Below are 16,957 nucleotides of genomic sequence, written 5' to 3'. Positions count from 1 at the left end.
ATATATATATATATACACACATACACACACACACACACACACACACACACACACACACACACATATATATACACTGTGCTGGGGGGAGTGGTTGGGGCGGAGGAGCGGGCACAAGAGGCAGCCTACACTGTCCCCACTGCTAAAGAAAATGATTATTCAGTGCCCCCCATGCCCATAGGCATGGGGAGCACTGAATATTCATGCTCTTTAATAGCGGCACACAGTGTATCAGCAGCGCGGCTCCTGCTGGGCGATCGCGTGTGCCCGCTATTAAAGGGCATGAATATTCAACCCTCTCCACGCCCATGGGCGTGGGGAGGGGGTGAATATTCATGCCCTTTAACAACCGCGCTGTGGCTACGCTGTTTGCCGGCTATTAAGGAGCATGAAGTCACTGCTCCCTGCGCACACAGTTCCGGGGTGGGGAGCAGTGACTTCCGGCAGCTGATCTCTCCTTGTGAGCCACGCATGGCACCGCAGCTCACTGTCAATAGCTTTGGTGTGGGCGGGGTTAGCTTTTGAGCTCTGCTACATCTAAAAACTCTGATAGTTTACTGGGTGCAGGAGTTGTGACACAAAGTGATACATTGTTGGAATCAGGGTCTCTTTTCCTACATTATGCTGCTCTCAGATGAGGTAGCAAAAACTTGGTGACTGATTCCCTTTAAAGGGCTAACAGCATGTGATCTTACTTAGCCACCCAAAATCAGTGAAAACAGCATCAAATAAAGTAGATACCGTATTTTTCGGACTATAAGACACACTTTTTTCCTCCAAAATTTTGGAGGAAAATGGGGAGTGCATCTTATAGTCCGAATGTTGGGGGGGTGTATATATTTGTGGGGTGTGGGGGGAGCGGTAGCAGTGGAGGAGCGGGGCACAGGAGGCAGCAGCCACCCGCTGCAGCCAACACTGTCCCCGCTGCTAAAGAAAATGAATATTCACTGCTCCCCACGCCCATAGGCCTGGGGAGCACTGAATATTCATGCTCCTTAATAGCAGCACACACTGTAGCCGCGCTGCGGCTCCTGCTGTTGCCAGAATCGCCTGTGCCTGCTGTTTAAGGGCATGAATATTCAACCTCTCTCATATTCATGCCCTTTAATAAGCGCGGCTACACTGTGTGCCGTCTATTAAGCAGCATGAAGTCACTGCTCTGCGCACACAGTTCCGGGGTGGGGAGCAGTGACTTCCGGCAGCTGATCTCTCCATGTGAGCCGCGCATGGTAGTGACGCCATGCGTGGCTCACATGGTGAGATCAGTGCGGGCAGACAGGATGCAGCGCTGGAGGAGAGAGAAGAAAGGTGAGTAGGAGTGTTGATTTTTTTATGTGCAGCCTGATAAGGATGAGGGGTGTCATGCATACCAGGATAAGGATGAGGGGTGTCATGCATACCAGGATAAGGATGAGGGGTGCCATGCATACCAGGATAAGGATGAGGGGTGCCATGCATACCAGGATAGGGATGAGGAGTGCCATGCATACCAGGATAAGGATGCAGGGTGCCATGCATATCAGGATGGAGGGGTGCCATGCATATCAGGATGGGGATGGGAGCCACGTATAATAGGAATGGGGGACTTATCTACCAGGATGGGGGATATCAGAATTGGGGGACATTACCCCTATTCCAGTGTCAGCAGCAGACCTGCTCTCCCTTAACAGTGCATCGTGACCACATTTTTTGCTTAAAGTTTTTTCTATTTTCCTCCTTTAAAACCTAGGTGCGTCTTATGGTCCGGTGAATCTTATAGTCCGAAAAATACGGTACCTTCCGATGGCCCCCGGTATTTTCTCCGCTCCGTCCGGTTTGTTGGATGGGTCACGGTGGTGTGAAAGGACCTGCGATGACGTCATTGAGTCATGTGATGACAGGTCACGCGACCGCCAACGTCAGCGGTCGCGTGACCTGTCACATAACTAAATGACGTCATGGTAGGTCCTTTCACACCACCGCGACCCATACAACAGACCAGACGGAGCGGAGAAAACACGGGGGCCATCAGAAGGTAAGTATAATCTTTATTTTTTATTTTAAATTCTTTTTTTTACAGGTTCTATGGTACCCGGGTCCGGAGGAGAGTCTCCTCTTCTCCAAACCCGGGTACCATCCGCACATAGAATCGCATAATATCCGTATGTGCAAATGTGCTGACACGGATAATATGCGTTTCAATGCAAGTCAATGGCGGCAATTACGCTGCGTGTCCGCAAAATTAATGGACATGCTGCGTATTTTTCCACAATGATAATCCGCAGCAGAAATTTCCGCAGCATGTGCACAGCACATGCGGATTATCATTGGGGACCATGGGGCACATATTACCAAGCGTTTTTTTAAGCGTTTTCGCTGTGGAAATTCCGCGGCAAAAACGCTTGAAAAAATGCATAGTGGGCACGCAGCCTCTATAAAATCACTTATCTGCTACAGATCTAGCAGTTCTCTGAAGTCTGAGCTCTATAAAACCCCGCCCACATCACTGATTGGCAGCTTTCTGCATATGCACAGTGTACACAGAAAGCTTTCAATCAGTGGTGGGGTCGGGGTTATACAGAGATCAGGAACATAGAGGACTACATGGCAGCAGGTTTACTAGTCCTCCTGTGATAAGTTCCTGCTGATAAAACAGTGATTTTATCAAAACTACAGGAAGCTGCCCAATAAGTGACACATTGCTGGAATCAGAGCTTCTATATCTACATTACGCTGCTCTCAGATTAGGTGAAAAAAAAAACTGGTGGCAGATTCACTATTAATCTCCAATGGTTTGGTCCTGGTGGTCAGTTGTCCTGACGATTACAATAGGATTAAATGAAATCTTTACTCTTTGAATCATTGCACAATAGTATATACACTGATTAGTGTCATGTTCTAGTTAGTATACATAAGTGTGTGTCTACAAGATAGATATGACGTTGAAGGTAAATTCAAAAGGGTTTGGTAAATATATTACATTAATTAAAGGGAACCTGTGATGTCTTATCTACTAAGTAAACTGCCCCCATAGTGATGTTAATGATGAAATGTGCATCACTAACACACTTTTTTCATTAAAATTAGTGATGATATAATTAGGAAATAACATGTTATCTATAATATAACCGGGGATGTGTACCTCTGTCTGAAGCCTCGATAGACTGCGCATGCGTGACGCGCAGTCTGGCTCCAGAGAGAAGCAGGCATCCAGCCGTTACAGGTAAGAGGAGGTGTATGGCGCCGGAGATTGCGGTATGCGTAGACACTGAACGCATACCGCGATCTCCGGCGCCATACTTACATACTTACCTGACCAGGAGGAGCGTTGCCGCGGCGCCTCTCTTCTGGCCGGAGACCAGGGGCAGGAGTGAGGCGTCGGATCGTCACGTGCGCATAGCGCTATCCTTCGCCATTTTACTGAAGACACATTTACAGTGTGTCTTCAGCAAAATGGCGCTGGACAGCGCGGTTCTCCGGCGCCGCTCTCCTCCCCCGGCCTCCGGCAGAACAGGATGCAGCAGTGCTGGAGCACAGAGAAGAAAGGTGAGTATAACTGTTTATTTTTTTTGTATGTGTGTACAGTGTGAAAGGAATGAGGGGTACCACGCATACTGGAATTGGAGGGTGAGGGGTACCACGCATACCGGGATTGGGGGGTGAGGGGAGCCAAGCATACCGGGATTGGGGGTGAGGGGTGCCACGCATACCGGGATTGGGGATGAGGGGAGCCACGCATACCGGGATTGGGGATGAGGGGAGCCACGCATACCGGGATTGGGGATGAGGGGAGCCACGCATACCGGGATTGGGGATGTGGGGTGCCACGCATACCGGGAATGGGGATGAGGGGGGCCACGCATATCGGGATTCGGATGAGGGGCCACGCATACCAGGATAGGGATGAGGAGTGCCACGCATACCAGGATTCGGATGTGGGGCCATGCATACCAGTATGGGGATGAGGGATGAGGTACCATGCATACCAGTATGGGGATGAGGGATGAGGTACCATGCATACCAGTATGGGGATGAGGGATGGGGTACCATAAATACCAGGATAGGGGATGAGGGGTGCCACGCATACCGGGATTCGGATGTGGGGCCATGCATACCAGTATGGGGATGAGGGATGAGGTACCATGCATACCAGTATGGGGATGAGGGATGAGGTACCATGCATACCAGTATGGGGATGAGGGATGGGGTACCATGCATACCGGGATAGGGGATGAGGGGTGCCACGCATACCGGGATTGGGGATGAGGGGTGCCATGCATACCAGAATAGGGATGAGGGGTGCCATGCATACCAGAATAGGATGATGGGGGCAGCACATACCACACATACCAGCATGGGAGACCATATACCAATAAAATTGCTCGCCACCCGGACGTAGGACGGGTTCAATAGCTAGTGTACTTATAATCTTACCTGCTCTTTCAGTCATAGGGGTGTGATACTCACATTCAGTCAGGGCTGGCGCCGCCCACGTATTTGAATTTTGCTCCCGGCAAGCGCTGAAGTTGTGGGGCGCTTGGCTGGTAACTACACAGCCTCACTGTGCAGGCGCGGGGAGCCGCTCATCATAAAGGATGCGTGGCTCCCAGCGCTGAAAGCTTTACTACCTGGCCATAAATTTTTTTTTTATAATATAGAGAGGGAAATGGAAAAGCTTATCAACATGGAGAACAAATGAATCTGGTGTTATAATTCAGACTACCAATCCTTATCTCCTACAAAATAATGTGCAAGGTTAGAGTCGGATGACCTCCATAAACATTAGTGGGTCTGATGTTGCGGTCGAATTGGTGAATTGGGTCAACTTTAATGTGCATAGGAACACTTTATTTTGTTCATTTGTCATTAAATAATGAGTTAACAGGCAACACCAGGACACAAAACAGCCTATCAGTTAATTGTCCAATTTGATCCAGTGAAAATAGTGAGACTATAAAACAAAAACTTGCCAAAATTTCCAGTCTAATAATGTAATATTCTGTAAACACTTCAACCACATCTTGATGACTTTATTTCTAATCCATGCTACTGCTGTACAAAGGCTATAATATGACATTTGTCACTATCTAAATACTTCTGGACACAACTGAGTGTGCATACATGTATAGAATACACATACAAGCTGTGAGATGCTACACAATATTGCCTACAATGATTTGTAATACCTAGGGGCAGACTTCCTCAACAGTTCTGGTTGTTCGGGGTATATCTGAAGATGAATAGTCCACATGTTCTTCGTAGCTTTAAAAAACAAAATAACTATGAAATCAGTATTACTAAATAGTTAAATTAACTTTAGAAATAAAAAAAGCAGCCAATATATAATGCAGTAAACTGATATGATCTTTAGGTTACCTTCACATGTTGCGCCACTTTGTGTGTGTGTGTGGGGGGTGTTTCTGCAAAAACTGTGGTTTTACAACAATTGCAGAAGAAAATGTTCCACGGTCGCAATGGTTAAATACAGCCTTATGGTTGTGCACATCTTTATCAACAGTGTTTTACTTGTAGAATTAGTTGAATAGACTTAGACTGGACCATAGCATAGTTAGTATTGGCAACAGGCTTGGTCTGGCCCACAGAACAGGAGCATCCTCTGGTAGGCCCCTGTGAAGAAGCGCTAATGAGCAGTGTAGAAAAAATATCATCTTATCATTAATTAAACAAGCTAGCCAAATTAATATTACATAGAAGAAAAAGTACATTTGTTTACTAGGGTCAGGCTATTTTTGCATGTAGCTGAACAGTGGGCCCCAAGAATCACTGTTACTGGTGGGCCTTTGTCAAGCCAGTCCAAAACCGACTGGCAATGAACCTTAAAAAAGTGGAGGGTTGACACATCTGTTTTGAGAGTTTCAATTTTTCAGAGAACTCATCAAAATAACTTTTTTTTTTATCATATCTACTATCCCGGCTTATCCCGTCTGTCTGTCCCTCCACGAAATCCTGCGTCGCTGATTGGTCCGGCCGCGGCCAATCAGCGACGCGGGATTTCAGAACAAGATGGCGGCCGTTAGCGGCTCATCTGCCGCACGGAGGTCAGCGGCGATGCAGCCGGGAGATGACCAATCAGCGATTTTGGCGCCAAATTTAAACACGCTCTCCGGCCAATTGCCGCCGGATTTAAAATAAGTAGGCCACCGTCGGGAGATAGCTGGGCTGACTCCGCCCTTGTGGTCATGTGACTCACCAACTGCCCATGACGTACTGAACATGTTTTGTCAGTCACAGTGTATGATGTACTTCTGTCACGTTCAGTGAACACGTTCTGTCTGTCACAGCGCGCTGAACAGATACTTCTTTACTGCACGTTATCACGATTTACGCTTCCTGTCTTCCAATGGGTCGTAAGCGAAAATACGCCACTGAGTATGACAGAAAAGCAGCAAGGAAACAACAACGTCGAGAGCAACAGACACCACAACACACTGCTGCCACAGAAGCCCAGAATGCGGCATCTCAATTCATTAGGGGCCCCGGGGGGATACATTGACGTGTTAATTTAAAGTAGTGCACAACCCATTTAAAATCTGCTTTGCTGATTAGTCGCGCCCGGTCGGACGCATACATATTCTAGAATACCCGATGAGTTAGAATCGGGCCACCATCTAGTTTATTATAACTAGGCACCAACCTTAATTTGTAATTGTATCATTCACAGAAATGCGAATGGACAAGTGTGCACAAGTACGGAGAAGGCTAAAAGCCTAAAAAGTAGGTGGCAAATTGTAACAGGGCGAATAGTATTTGTATGTGATTCTTTACTATGCAGCATAAAAGCACTCAAAGAGTTCACAAGTGCAAACGACACTGAACATCTGGTAGGACGCAACGTTCCAGGCTGCTGGACATTGGCGGGAGTCCATATGTAACACAGAGATGTTTTACAAGCAGGGGAAAATAATGAGCTCAGAATCTGTTTAAGGGATTCAGATTTCAGTCTCTTCAGTTTGTAGATGATTGGACTTTGTGTAATGTGCTACCTGCTGTTTTCTGGTTTGAGTCACAGTGTGACTCTACAGTGGGCATTAATAGATGCCTCCAGGTCATGGTCCTACCTCTCTGATCTTTACACGCCTTAAGCAACTAGCATGTATCAAAGCACAGGATATCTTACAGGACCATAATCTAAGTAGTAAAGAGCAAACAAAGGGCTATGTGCCCTCCTAAATGGAATGACATTGTTTCATTAATATCTGATACATTTTCAAAATGTAACACGTGCAAAATATAAATGTATGCACCCATTATTTCTATTGGCCAGCTATACCACACGTCATGCAATTTGCCAGACAAATGATTTCATTTATTCTCATTTATTTTCATTACAATACGATCTGCAATTTTGACAAACAAAATTTAGGTTTTTCACTCAAGTTATTAATGAGCTCTTGGAACAAAGTTTACCTTCTTGGAGTCAGAGGCTCTAACAGATTCTGTATATAGGCCAAGAGCTACTTACTGCAATGTTTGCACTTTATATACTTACTCCTTTCCCTCTTGAAAATACAGATGGCAATGTCGCTGTACAAAAATATTTTTTCCAGCTAAGTCACAGTGTAATGAACACTAGTCTCTCTGCTCAGGGAAGATAAAGTTGGCCATACACACTAGATAGCAGGATTGATATCTCTCCCAACCAACAGTTGGCCGGCGGCCCCATTAGACCGTGAGCCGAACCCATCGATATCTGCGGGTTCAGCTAACTTAAGCTTAATGTGTATGGGGCATGTAGTGATGTCACAACGCAGGAGCAATGGCTTAAGTGAGCTTATTGTTTTGGAATTATAGTCACAGTCAGTGGCGTACCGCCAATGGCGGCAGACCACGCGACTGCTATGGGGCCCGTGAGCCGGGGGGGCCCCATAGCAGTTCAGGGGTGGACATAACGCTGCCGGTGCAGCTGCGCCGGGTCCCCACCATGCAGCTGCACCAAGGGGCCCGCAAGGTGCAGCAGTCTCTGCACACGGCGGTCAGGGAGCGATCCCTGCAGCTCCGCTGCTGTCAGGAGGAGAATAGCAGCGGAGATGGAGGGTTCGTCCTCTGCTTCCTCCCTGACCCAGGCGCGCGCAGCTTGATGACGTCATCATGCAGCGCACGCCTGGGTCAGGAAGAAAGCTGCCGGCAACCAGGAGGATGCTGCTGCAGGGGAGCGAGCTAAGGTAAGTTGTTGGTTTTTTTTTTTTTTTTTTTTTTACTGAAATGCTGGGGAGGGGAGGTGGAGGGAGAGCAATGGTGGAATGGTGGGGCTGGGGAGAGGAATGATGGGGCTGGGAAGAGCAATAATGGGGCTGATGGGACTGGGGAGAGCAATGATGGGGCTGGGGAGAGGGCTGATGGGGCTGGGGAGAGGAATAATGGGGTTGATGGGGCTGGGGAGAGCAATAATGGGGCTGATGGGGCTGGGGAGAGGAATAATGGGGTTGATGGGGCCGGGGAGAGCAATAATGGGGCGGCTGGGGAGAGGAATGATGGGGCTTGGAATAGGAATAATGGGACTAATAGGGCTGGGAAGAGGAATAATGGGACTGGGGAGAGGAATAATGGGGTTGATGGGGCTGGGGAGAGGAATAATGGGGTTGATGTGGCTGGGGAGAGGAATAATGGGATGGTGGGGCTAGGGAGAGCAATGATGGGGCTGGGGAGAGGAATGATGGGGCTGGGGAGAGGAATGATGGGGATGGTGGGGCTGGGGGGAGCAATAATGGGGCTGATGGGGCTGGGGAGAGGAATAATTGAGTTGATGGGGCTGGGGAGAGGAATGATGGGATGATGGGGCTGGGGAGAGCAATAATGGGATGGTGGGGCTAGGGAGAGCAATGATGGGGCTGGGGAGTGGAATGATGGGGCTGCGGAGAGGAATGATGGGGATGGTGGGGCTGGGGAGAGCAATGATGGGATGGTGGGGCTGGGGGGAGTAATAATGGGGCTGATGGGGCTGGGGAGAGGAATAATTGAGTTGATGGGGCTGGGAAGAGGAATGATGGGATGATGGGGCTGGGGAGAGCAATAATGGGCCTAATGGGGCTGGGGAGAGGAATAATGGAGTTGATGGGGCTGGGGAGAGCAATAATGGGGCTGATGGGGCTGGGGAGAGCAATAATGGGGCTGGGGAGAGGAATGATGGGGCTGGGAAGAGCAATAATGGGGCTGATAGGGCTGGGGAGAGCAATGATGGGGATGGTGGGGAAGGGGAGAGCAATGACGTGTTGCTGGGAGAGAGCAATGATGGGGGTGCTGGGAGAGAGCAATGATGGGGGTGCTGGGACAGCGCAATGGTGGGGGGCTGGGAGAGAGCAATGATGTGGGGCTGGGAGAGAGTAATGATGGGGGTGCTGAGAGGAAATGATGGGGGTACTGGGAGAGCGCAATGATGGGGGTGCTGGGAGAGCGCAATGATGGGGGTGCTGGGAGAGCGCAATGATGGGGGTGCTGGGAGAGCGCAATGATGGGGGTGCTGGGAGAGCGCCATGATGGGGGTGCTGGGACAGAGCAATGATGGGAGTGCTGGGACAGAGCAATGATGGGGTGCTGGGACAGAGCAATGATGCGGGTGCTGAGAGAGAGCAATGATGGGGGTGCTGGGAGAGAGCAACGATGAGGGTGCTGGGACAGAGCAATGACGGAGGGTGCTGGGACAGAGCAATGACGGGGGTGCTGGGAGAGAGTAATGATGGGGGTGCTGAGAGAGAGCAATGATGGAGGTGGTGGGAGAGAGCAATGACAGGGGTGCTGGGAGAGAGCAATTAAGGGGGTTTCACTTTGCTTGTACTGTGAAGCCTTGTATGTTTTCCTTGTGCACATAGCCTTACAGTTAATTGGGAAGAGTCACAGAGACTGAATAATTTATATTATTGGCCGGTGCAGATTATAGTTAATGGGGGGCACAGTGCTGCTTACCACTTTATATTTTGATTACTAAGTGGCTAATAGTATATTACTGGGGGGGGGGGGGGTTACATATCTGTATTCGAGGACGCAGAGCGGGGGAGACACGCGTATGCATACAATATGTGACCCTGTTATTTTCTAGGCTGGAGATCATCGTGACAAGACAAGTCGTGGCTGGGAGATGTCGACATTAAGGTCTGACCAGATGGAGAAGAAGCAGCAGAAACCGACTCTGATCAGATGAGACGTCAGTGGTAAGTGCCTGGATGTAAATATTATTCTGTATCTGCACTGTGTGACTTGAAGTGATAATGTTATCTGTAAAATTCCTTAGGCCACATTCTCACATTTGTGTGAAATGTCCGTGTGCTGCCAGATCTTTTTATCGGATGGTCCACGGACTCGTACAGTTTTATAGATCCATTCACACATCCATGAAAATCATGGATCTGAGAATGAGATCTAAGAGGGTCAGAGAATGTCCTGTTCTGATCCGATTTTGAGGATCAGAATAGGACATGCTCAATGCGTCAGTAAAACAGGGCAGCACACCGACACTGCACACAGATGCAGGAATGTAGCCTTATTATGTATAGCACAGTCCCTTAGTATATAGTGTACTCACTTATTATGTGTAGCGCCATCCTTAGTTATATAGCTTCCTCTTTTATTATGTTTAACACCCTCCCTTATTATGTACCATCCTCTCTAGTGGCTCACAGTTTGGGGATCATACTGTGTTGGGGTCAGCATACTTTACCCTGGGAGTTGAGGTGGGGTACAGTAGGGTCATTATACTGTGCATGTGGAGGAATTCACCATGGGGGTTTCATACTGTGTTTGGGGGGCCCTTTTATTGGCATCACACTTTATGGGGCAATGAAAGATCTAGGACGTCAGCAGGAGGAAAATTACTATGTAAAGGATGGAAAGTTGTGAGATCTGATCTTTGGTGACCCCGACAATTATTTAATTTTTTTTTTTGGGGGGGGGGCCCAATTAGAGCTTCTGCTATGGGGCCCCATGATTCCTATGTACACCCCTGGTCACAGTGATATCATGGTGTGATGATGATTCATATAAAAATTAATTGTCTATGCTATTATACAGAAATAATGCACAAAGCGATGTCGCAAAAAGAAATAAACAGTGATTGTCATAAAAGAATGGAAAAAAAACAAAGCATCACGATACAAGGATTATGCACATATTGATGTCATAGAACAGTTGTAATAAACATGGTGATGTCATAGTGCAGGAATAAACACCATTGGGTCCCCCCCCCCCCCTCAGGACCTAGGGTTCAAATGCAATGGCAACTCTGGCAGTTCAATGATGCAAGGATTGTGTCCCACCTATACCATTAATGGAGGATAAGGCTGTGCTCAACCGATAATTATTCTGGTGCTGAGGAAAAAGACGTCCAATATATAGTATACTATCCTGGCACACAAATTAGGAAGACAAGGAGATAATATGCAAAAAGAAGATCCTTTTATTAATTTGATCCAAAAAAAATCCGACGATCATTTCAATCATAACATGATTTTCATCAGGGATGAGGATCTGTGCATATGAACGGTTCTGTTTAGACAGGATCAGTGTTCCATTACTTTCAGCATAGGGTATGCAGTAGATACCAGGCTTTCGTGTGCCACGTCTCGGGTATGCGTGCCGCCGCGCAGTGTTAGACATCCTATTCAGGTCAGAAAAAAAGGCATTCATCGATGTTGCATCTCCCTGCCACACTAGGAAAATGTCGTCTATATAACGTTTCCATGTTATCACATGAGCTCTAAAGGCATGGTGCGCATAGACGAATATCTCCTCAAAGTGTGACATAAATATGTTCGCATAGGGTGGTGCGACATTGGAACCCATTGCTGTACCCCTGCGTTGGAGATAAAATTGGTCACCAAATAGAAAAAAATTCTGTTCTAAAACGATTTGGAGAGCTTCGAGACAGAATGTTTTTTGCTTTGAATTCAATGAGTCACATTTATCAAGAAACCAGGAAACCGCTGTGAGTCCCTGGTGGTGGTGAATACTCGTGTATAGACTATTGACGTCCAACATCACGAGAATGCAGTGGTCTGGTGGAAAGACCAATTGTTTAATTTGAGCGAAAAAGTCGTTTGTGTCCTTAATATAGGATGGTATTCGAGGACTCAGAATTTTTTCTAGTGTGACCACCAATGGTGACAATATGGATTCTGTCGAGGCCACTATAGGGCGTCCTGGTGGCCTCCACAGATTTTTGTGCACTTTGGGCAGTGTATAGAACACTGGAGTAATTGGGTACTTTTTTATTAAAAACTCTGCGAGTTTAGTATCTATTGAGCCCAATGAAAGGTGTCTTTCAACGAGTGCCTTAATGAGAGTTTGGATGGACGCTGTGGGATTATTAGGAATGGCGGAATAGGTGTTAGTGTCAGATAGCTGTGATTTGATTTCATTCACATAATATGTCTTATCCAATATCACCAATGAACCACCTTTATCGGCAGGATTTATAATAATGTTTTTATTAGACTGGAGGGATTTAATGGCCTGTAATTCCACCTTACTTTGATTATGTTTGAGGGGTAGATCACCCTTCGAGATAGAGGACATGATATCTTTGGCTTCCGCTGAGACTAAACCAATATATGTCTCTATTGGGTGATAATGCCGTGGGGGACAGAAGTTACTTGGAATACGTAAATTTAATGCGTCTAGTGAAAAACTAGAGCGATCATGGGTGGGTAGTGGCTCCCCAGGGGCCCCAACCTGTGTGGAAAAATGGGCCTTCAAACGTAGCGTCCTGAAGAAGCGTCTAAGTTCCTGGTCCAAGGTAAATGTACTGAAACTGGGGGTGGGGCAGAACATGAGGCCCTTCTGAGGGACCCCAAGTTCGCTCGGTGACAAGATGTAGGATGAGACGTTGTACACCAAGTTTGACCCATCTGTGACCGTGTTTTGACCCCGTTCTGTCTTGGACGAACGCCTCTGCCCCTGCCTCGTCTTCCCTTTCTTGTTGGCCTAAAAAATTCGAAGAGTTGTCCGATCCGTACTCGCTGCCGCTGCTTGATGGTCCATAAGTGGTCTTTGATGTAGACGGAAAATCGCCACAGCGCCATCGATATACACGTTTGTTTGTATAATTGTCCTGATCTCGGATGAATTTGTTACGTTTCCTTGATTGTAGGACTTTTTTGAAATCCGCAACCGTAGTTGTGGTCAAAGTTTTTAAGTCTGTAAATTCAGAGCTGGAAAGAGTTCCTGATAACTGATCTTTCATTGCACGTATTGAGTTCTCTAGTGTAGAGATTTCTTTACAGAGTCTCTCTATGGTCAAAAGGATAATGTCCATAGAGCATTTGTTTAATATTTGTTTGAATCTGTCACAGAACTCATCATCATCAGAAAAAAGTGTCGGTCTCAGTTGTACACGAAGACCTCGTGGTATCCTTTGGGCTCGGTGGTATTCTGCCAAAGTAAAGCAGTGAAGTTCTAACGCTATCCGGCGTTTGTTGATATTGATGTATTCTTTTGTTCTGGTTTCAGCAGGAGGTATAGTCAAAAAAGGGTCTGTCGAAACAGCTCTAGACAGAATTGCAGTCGTCTCCTCATCATTATAGGAGAAAACTGAAAAGGACATTTATGTAGATCGGGTGCTACAGCGAAAAGACAGTCAATAATAGAGGATAAGGCTGAGCTCAACCGATAATTATTCTGGTGCTCAGGAAAAAGACGTCCAATATATAGTATACTATCCTGGCACACAAATTAGGAAGACAAGGAGATAATATGCAAAAAGAAGATCCTATACCATTGTCACCTGCTCTGAGCGGTGTCACAATCTCTCCAATCCCCTTTAAAAAATACATATCACAGGAAGAGGTCGGGAGGGGGAGTATGTATAATGCATCACACTAGGGGCCCAGGTCAATATATCAAAGGGTTTACCAGCAAGAAATATTTATCACCAGTCTGCTGGGTGGATGACAAATAACAATTCATTAGGGGTTTGACTATTTGGACCCCACAATGGTAAATTTGTTTCTGTGGAGCATGCATGGTGCCACTCCATATAATTCCAAGAGAGTTATGGAAATAGCAGTGACAGATCACGTAAACATTTTTCTTAAAATAAAAGTTAACAAACTTAGCATATGAACCGATATGCCATTGAAAATATTTTGCCACGTGAAAAGTTAAAAAGGAAATTTGCACATAAGGGATTACATGTCAAAAAATTATAGATACCTAAATTTGAAATCCTTGGGTAAATAGCATCCAGTTTGGTAGTCGCTCCTAGTTTTTATTATCTGTTTCTGAAGGTCTTTTACTGATCGGCTGTAGCCATTGAAAATGTAGTTTGCAAACATCAATTTGCCACATATATACATCTAGAAAACAAAATACAAGAAAAAAGTATAAGTGTGGCTGGAGTACTTTTGGCATATGGAAGCTCTTCTCAAGCCTCTGTCACTCCAGCTCTATTCCTCGTCCAGCACTGCTCATCCTACTTGGCTTATGGCTCCTTTGCCTGAAGTTGGAGGAGTTGGCAAATGAGTTGTCAAACAAGCAGGAGCAAGCAGTACGCTGACCGGGATATAGAGCTGGAGTGACAAAGGCTTGAGAAGAGCTTCCAAGCGCCAAAAGCGCTCCAGCCTCATTTGCATATAATTTCAAACGCTGATTTCTCAGTAATGGAGGAACGGACTGTCCATGTATTGCTGGACATTTCTTTGGAAGAGCTACATGTGCATATAAACAGTTTATTTTTGATGGGAAGGGGTGAAATCTTGCTGATAGATTCCTTTTAAATACTACTAGTCCCCATATCTTTCAAATAGAGAGATCAATACTCAGCTTGTTTATCAGAAGACCTCATTCACATAGTTGTTACACATGACACCCTGTGTAAGGGCCTTTTGTTTTGTATCAATAGTAGGATTGGATCACATCAGATGATATTGGAGAAGCCTGCTTTTTGGTGAAGGATCTCAGTGCTTTCCTCTGGCAGACTCCATCTCCTGTTTTGGCAGATAACTTACAGTTCTCACATGGACACAGTACATCTTTCTCTCTACATATGGCATTTGTACTGTGCTACGCTACGTCAGGGACTTGGTTAGCAATGTATACATTCACATTGCAATGTTTGCTCATATTTGTAACAATCACTCATGGATTATATCATGTAATGGGCCATGCACTTAGTTAATTCAGGGGCAGCACCTTACAAGTGTGGACTATTGATTGGGATGTATTCATACAGCCAAGTATGAAAAAAACATGCAGCAAAACAATCAATATGGAAAACCATGGCAAAACCTGAGATGAGTTTTTTGACTAGGTGTTTTTACACCTGCCCATGTGAATAAACTCCTATTAAAAAGAAAACACGTTTTCCTAAATACAAGTTTGCAGGAGTGTATTTCCGGTCTGAGTGTGCAAAGGCTCACACACGGATCAATGTTAGCAGGTCAATAGAAGGCAGCTGGTGCATCCATCCGCTATGTGGCCGAGCACACGAACTGCACACCACACAACCGGTCATGATATTTGCAGATGTGACAGGTCCATAAGGTTCAGCTCACATCTAAACTCAGCAGTAAAGCTAATAATTAGTGTTGAGCGAGTATGTTCTATTAACCCTTTCGCTGAGTATGCTCGGGCCGAGCTCAGAGTATTTACAGCTGCTCGGTGATATGGTTGAATCACTCCCGTGTGCATGATTTGCGACTGTTTGACAGCTTTATTACATGTGAGGAATGTCTATTTCTTACACATTCCTCACATGTAATAAAGCAATCAAACAGTTGCAAATCATGCACACGGGAGCGATTCAACCATATCACCGAGCAGCTGTAAATACTCTGAGCTCGGCCCGAGCATACTCGGACAGAACATACTTGCTCAACCCTACTAATAATCCTTCCACACACTTCTAGCTACTATGTAATTAGCTAAATTGCTGAGTCTGGAAGAATATAACTACAAGTATCTGCAGGCTCCATGTCACCTGCTGGTGCTCCGACTCCATAACTCAAGGGTGCATGGGTGATGTTTTATGCTACGTCCTCATGTGTACCCTTCTTTGACCTAGGACTAAACAGTGCAAGTTAAACACAGTGGGACTGAAATGAGGTCAGCACTAAATCCCATTCTTCTGTACACAATGTTTTCAAGATTATTCCTGCTGGATCTCGGCCAAATATTAGGTCCTTGACTGAAGAATGCACTTAGCAATGTACGTGGAAATATGCTCACTCTATGGGACGAGTCTGTGTATAAAGTCTGTGTATATATACAATGCTGAAAACTATAATATAATATAATATAGCAATTAAAGTTCATTGAAATGTCATTGAAGACACATTATGTAAAATTAACAAAGGATTGGGAAAGACAACTTACATTCTACATTGAAAAAAAATCATTGTTAAAAGGAACAATGGAAAAAAAAATTGCAAGGCAAAAAGTGCATAAAAGGAAAAATGAGTATACAGCTCTCAATGGTACAATAAAATGCTCTGTGAGCTGTGGCTGACTAATGACTGCACTGCCACCCAGTGGACACCATGAGAAGGCCTCATACATGACCACATAATATCATATTATATACACGGGGTTATTATGTCTCAGCCTGGGTCTGTGGTTGTCTGGTTGTGCTGCGTTGTACATATAAACACACACTTGTGCTGGATTGTAATACAAGTATGAAAAACCTATTTAAACACATGTTTTGGAACCAACATAGAAGGCAACATGATAGTAAATTGGCCCCATAATAGGGCGCCCCATTCATTTCACACCCACATCTATGGTTAATGCATGAGTATATAGAACACACCAAAAAATCTGCTCTTACCAGAATCATTCCTGAAGCAGCATTGTGTCGCTGAACCAGTAAAGGTTGTTTATGGCCTGTGGCAATATTGCATGTGTTTATGTCATACTTTAATAGACGGAAGGAGTCCACTCGGCTCTGTAACAGAAAGACATTTAATTACAAGTGTAGAAACTGAAACACCGCAGAAGCTATATAATCTATATGCAACTCTAGAGGCGCGTCTAC

The 16,957-nt window shown here is 45.7% G+C and overlaps 1 protein-coding gene across 1 annotated transcript in view; it reads right to left on the bottom strand.

Annotated features, from left to right (window-relative positions):
• Positions 1-3,840: 3,840 nt before the first annotated feature.
• Positions 3,841-16,957, bottom strand: part of LOC141165040 (uncharacterized) — a 101,744-nt gene continuing 88,627 nt past the window's right edge. The window contains exons 16-18 of the mRNA XM_073650690.1: positions 16,751-16,867; positions 14,137-14,279; positions 3,841-5,238 (exon numbers count right to left, since the gene is read on the bottom strand). Coding sequence (XP_073506791.1) covers positions 5,163-5,238; positions 14,137-14,279; positions 16,751-16,867 — 336 coding nt within the window. The 3' untranslated portion in view covers positions 3,841-5,162. The remainder of the gene's footprint in view (positions 5,239-14,136; positions 14,280-16,750; positions 16,868-16,957) is intronic.

The sequence above is a fragment of the Phyllobates terribilis genome, unplaced genomic scaffold (genome assembly GCF_046119375.1).
Source record: "Phyllobates terribilis strain yellow unplaced genomic scaffold, ASM4611937v1 Scaffold_11__3_contigs__length_659146591, whole genome shotgun sequence".
In the NCBI taxonomy this organism is placed as follows: Eukaryota; Metazoa; Chordata; class Amphibia; order Anura; family Dendrobatidae; genus Phyllobates; species Phyllobates terribilis.
Note: the sequence above shows the minus strand (reverse complement) of the source record. Positions and strands in the feature narration are given on the sequence as shown.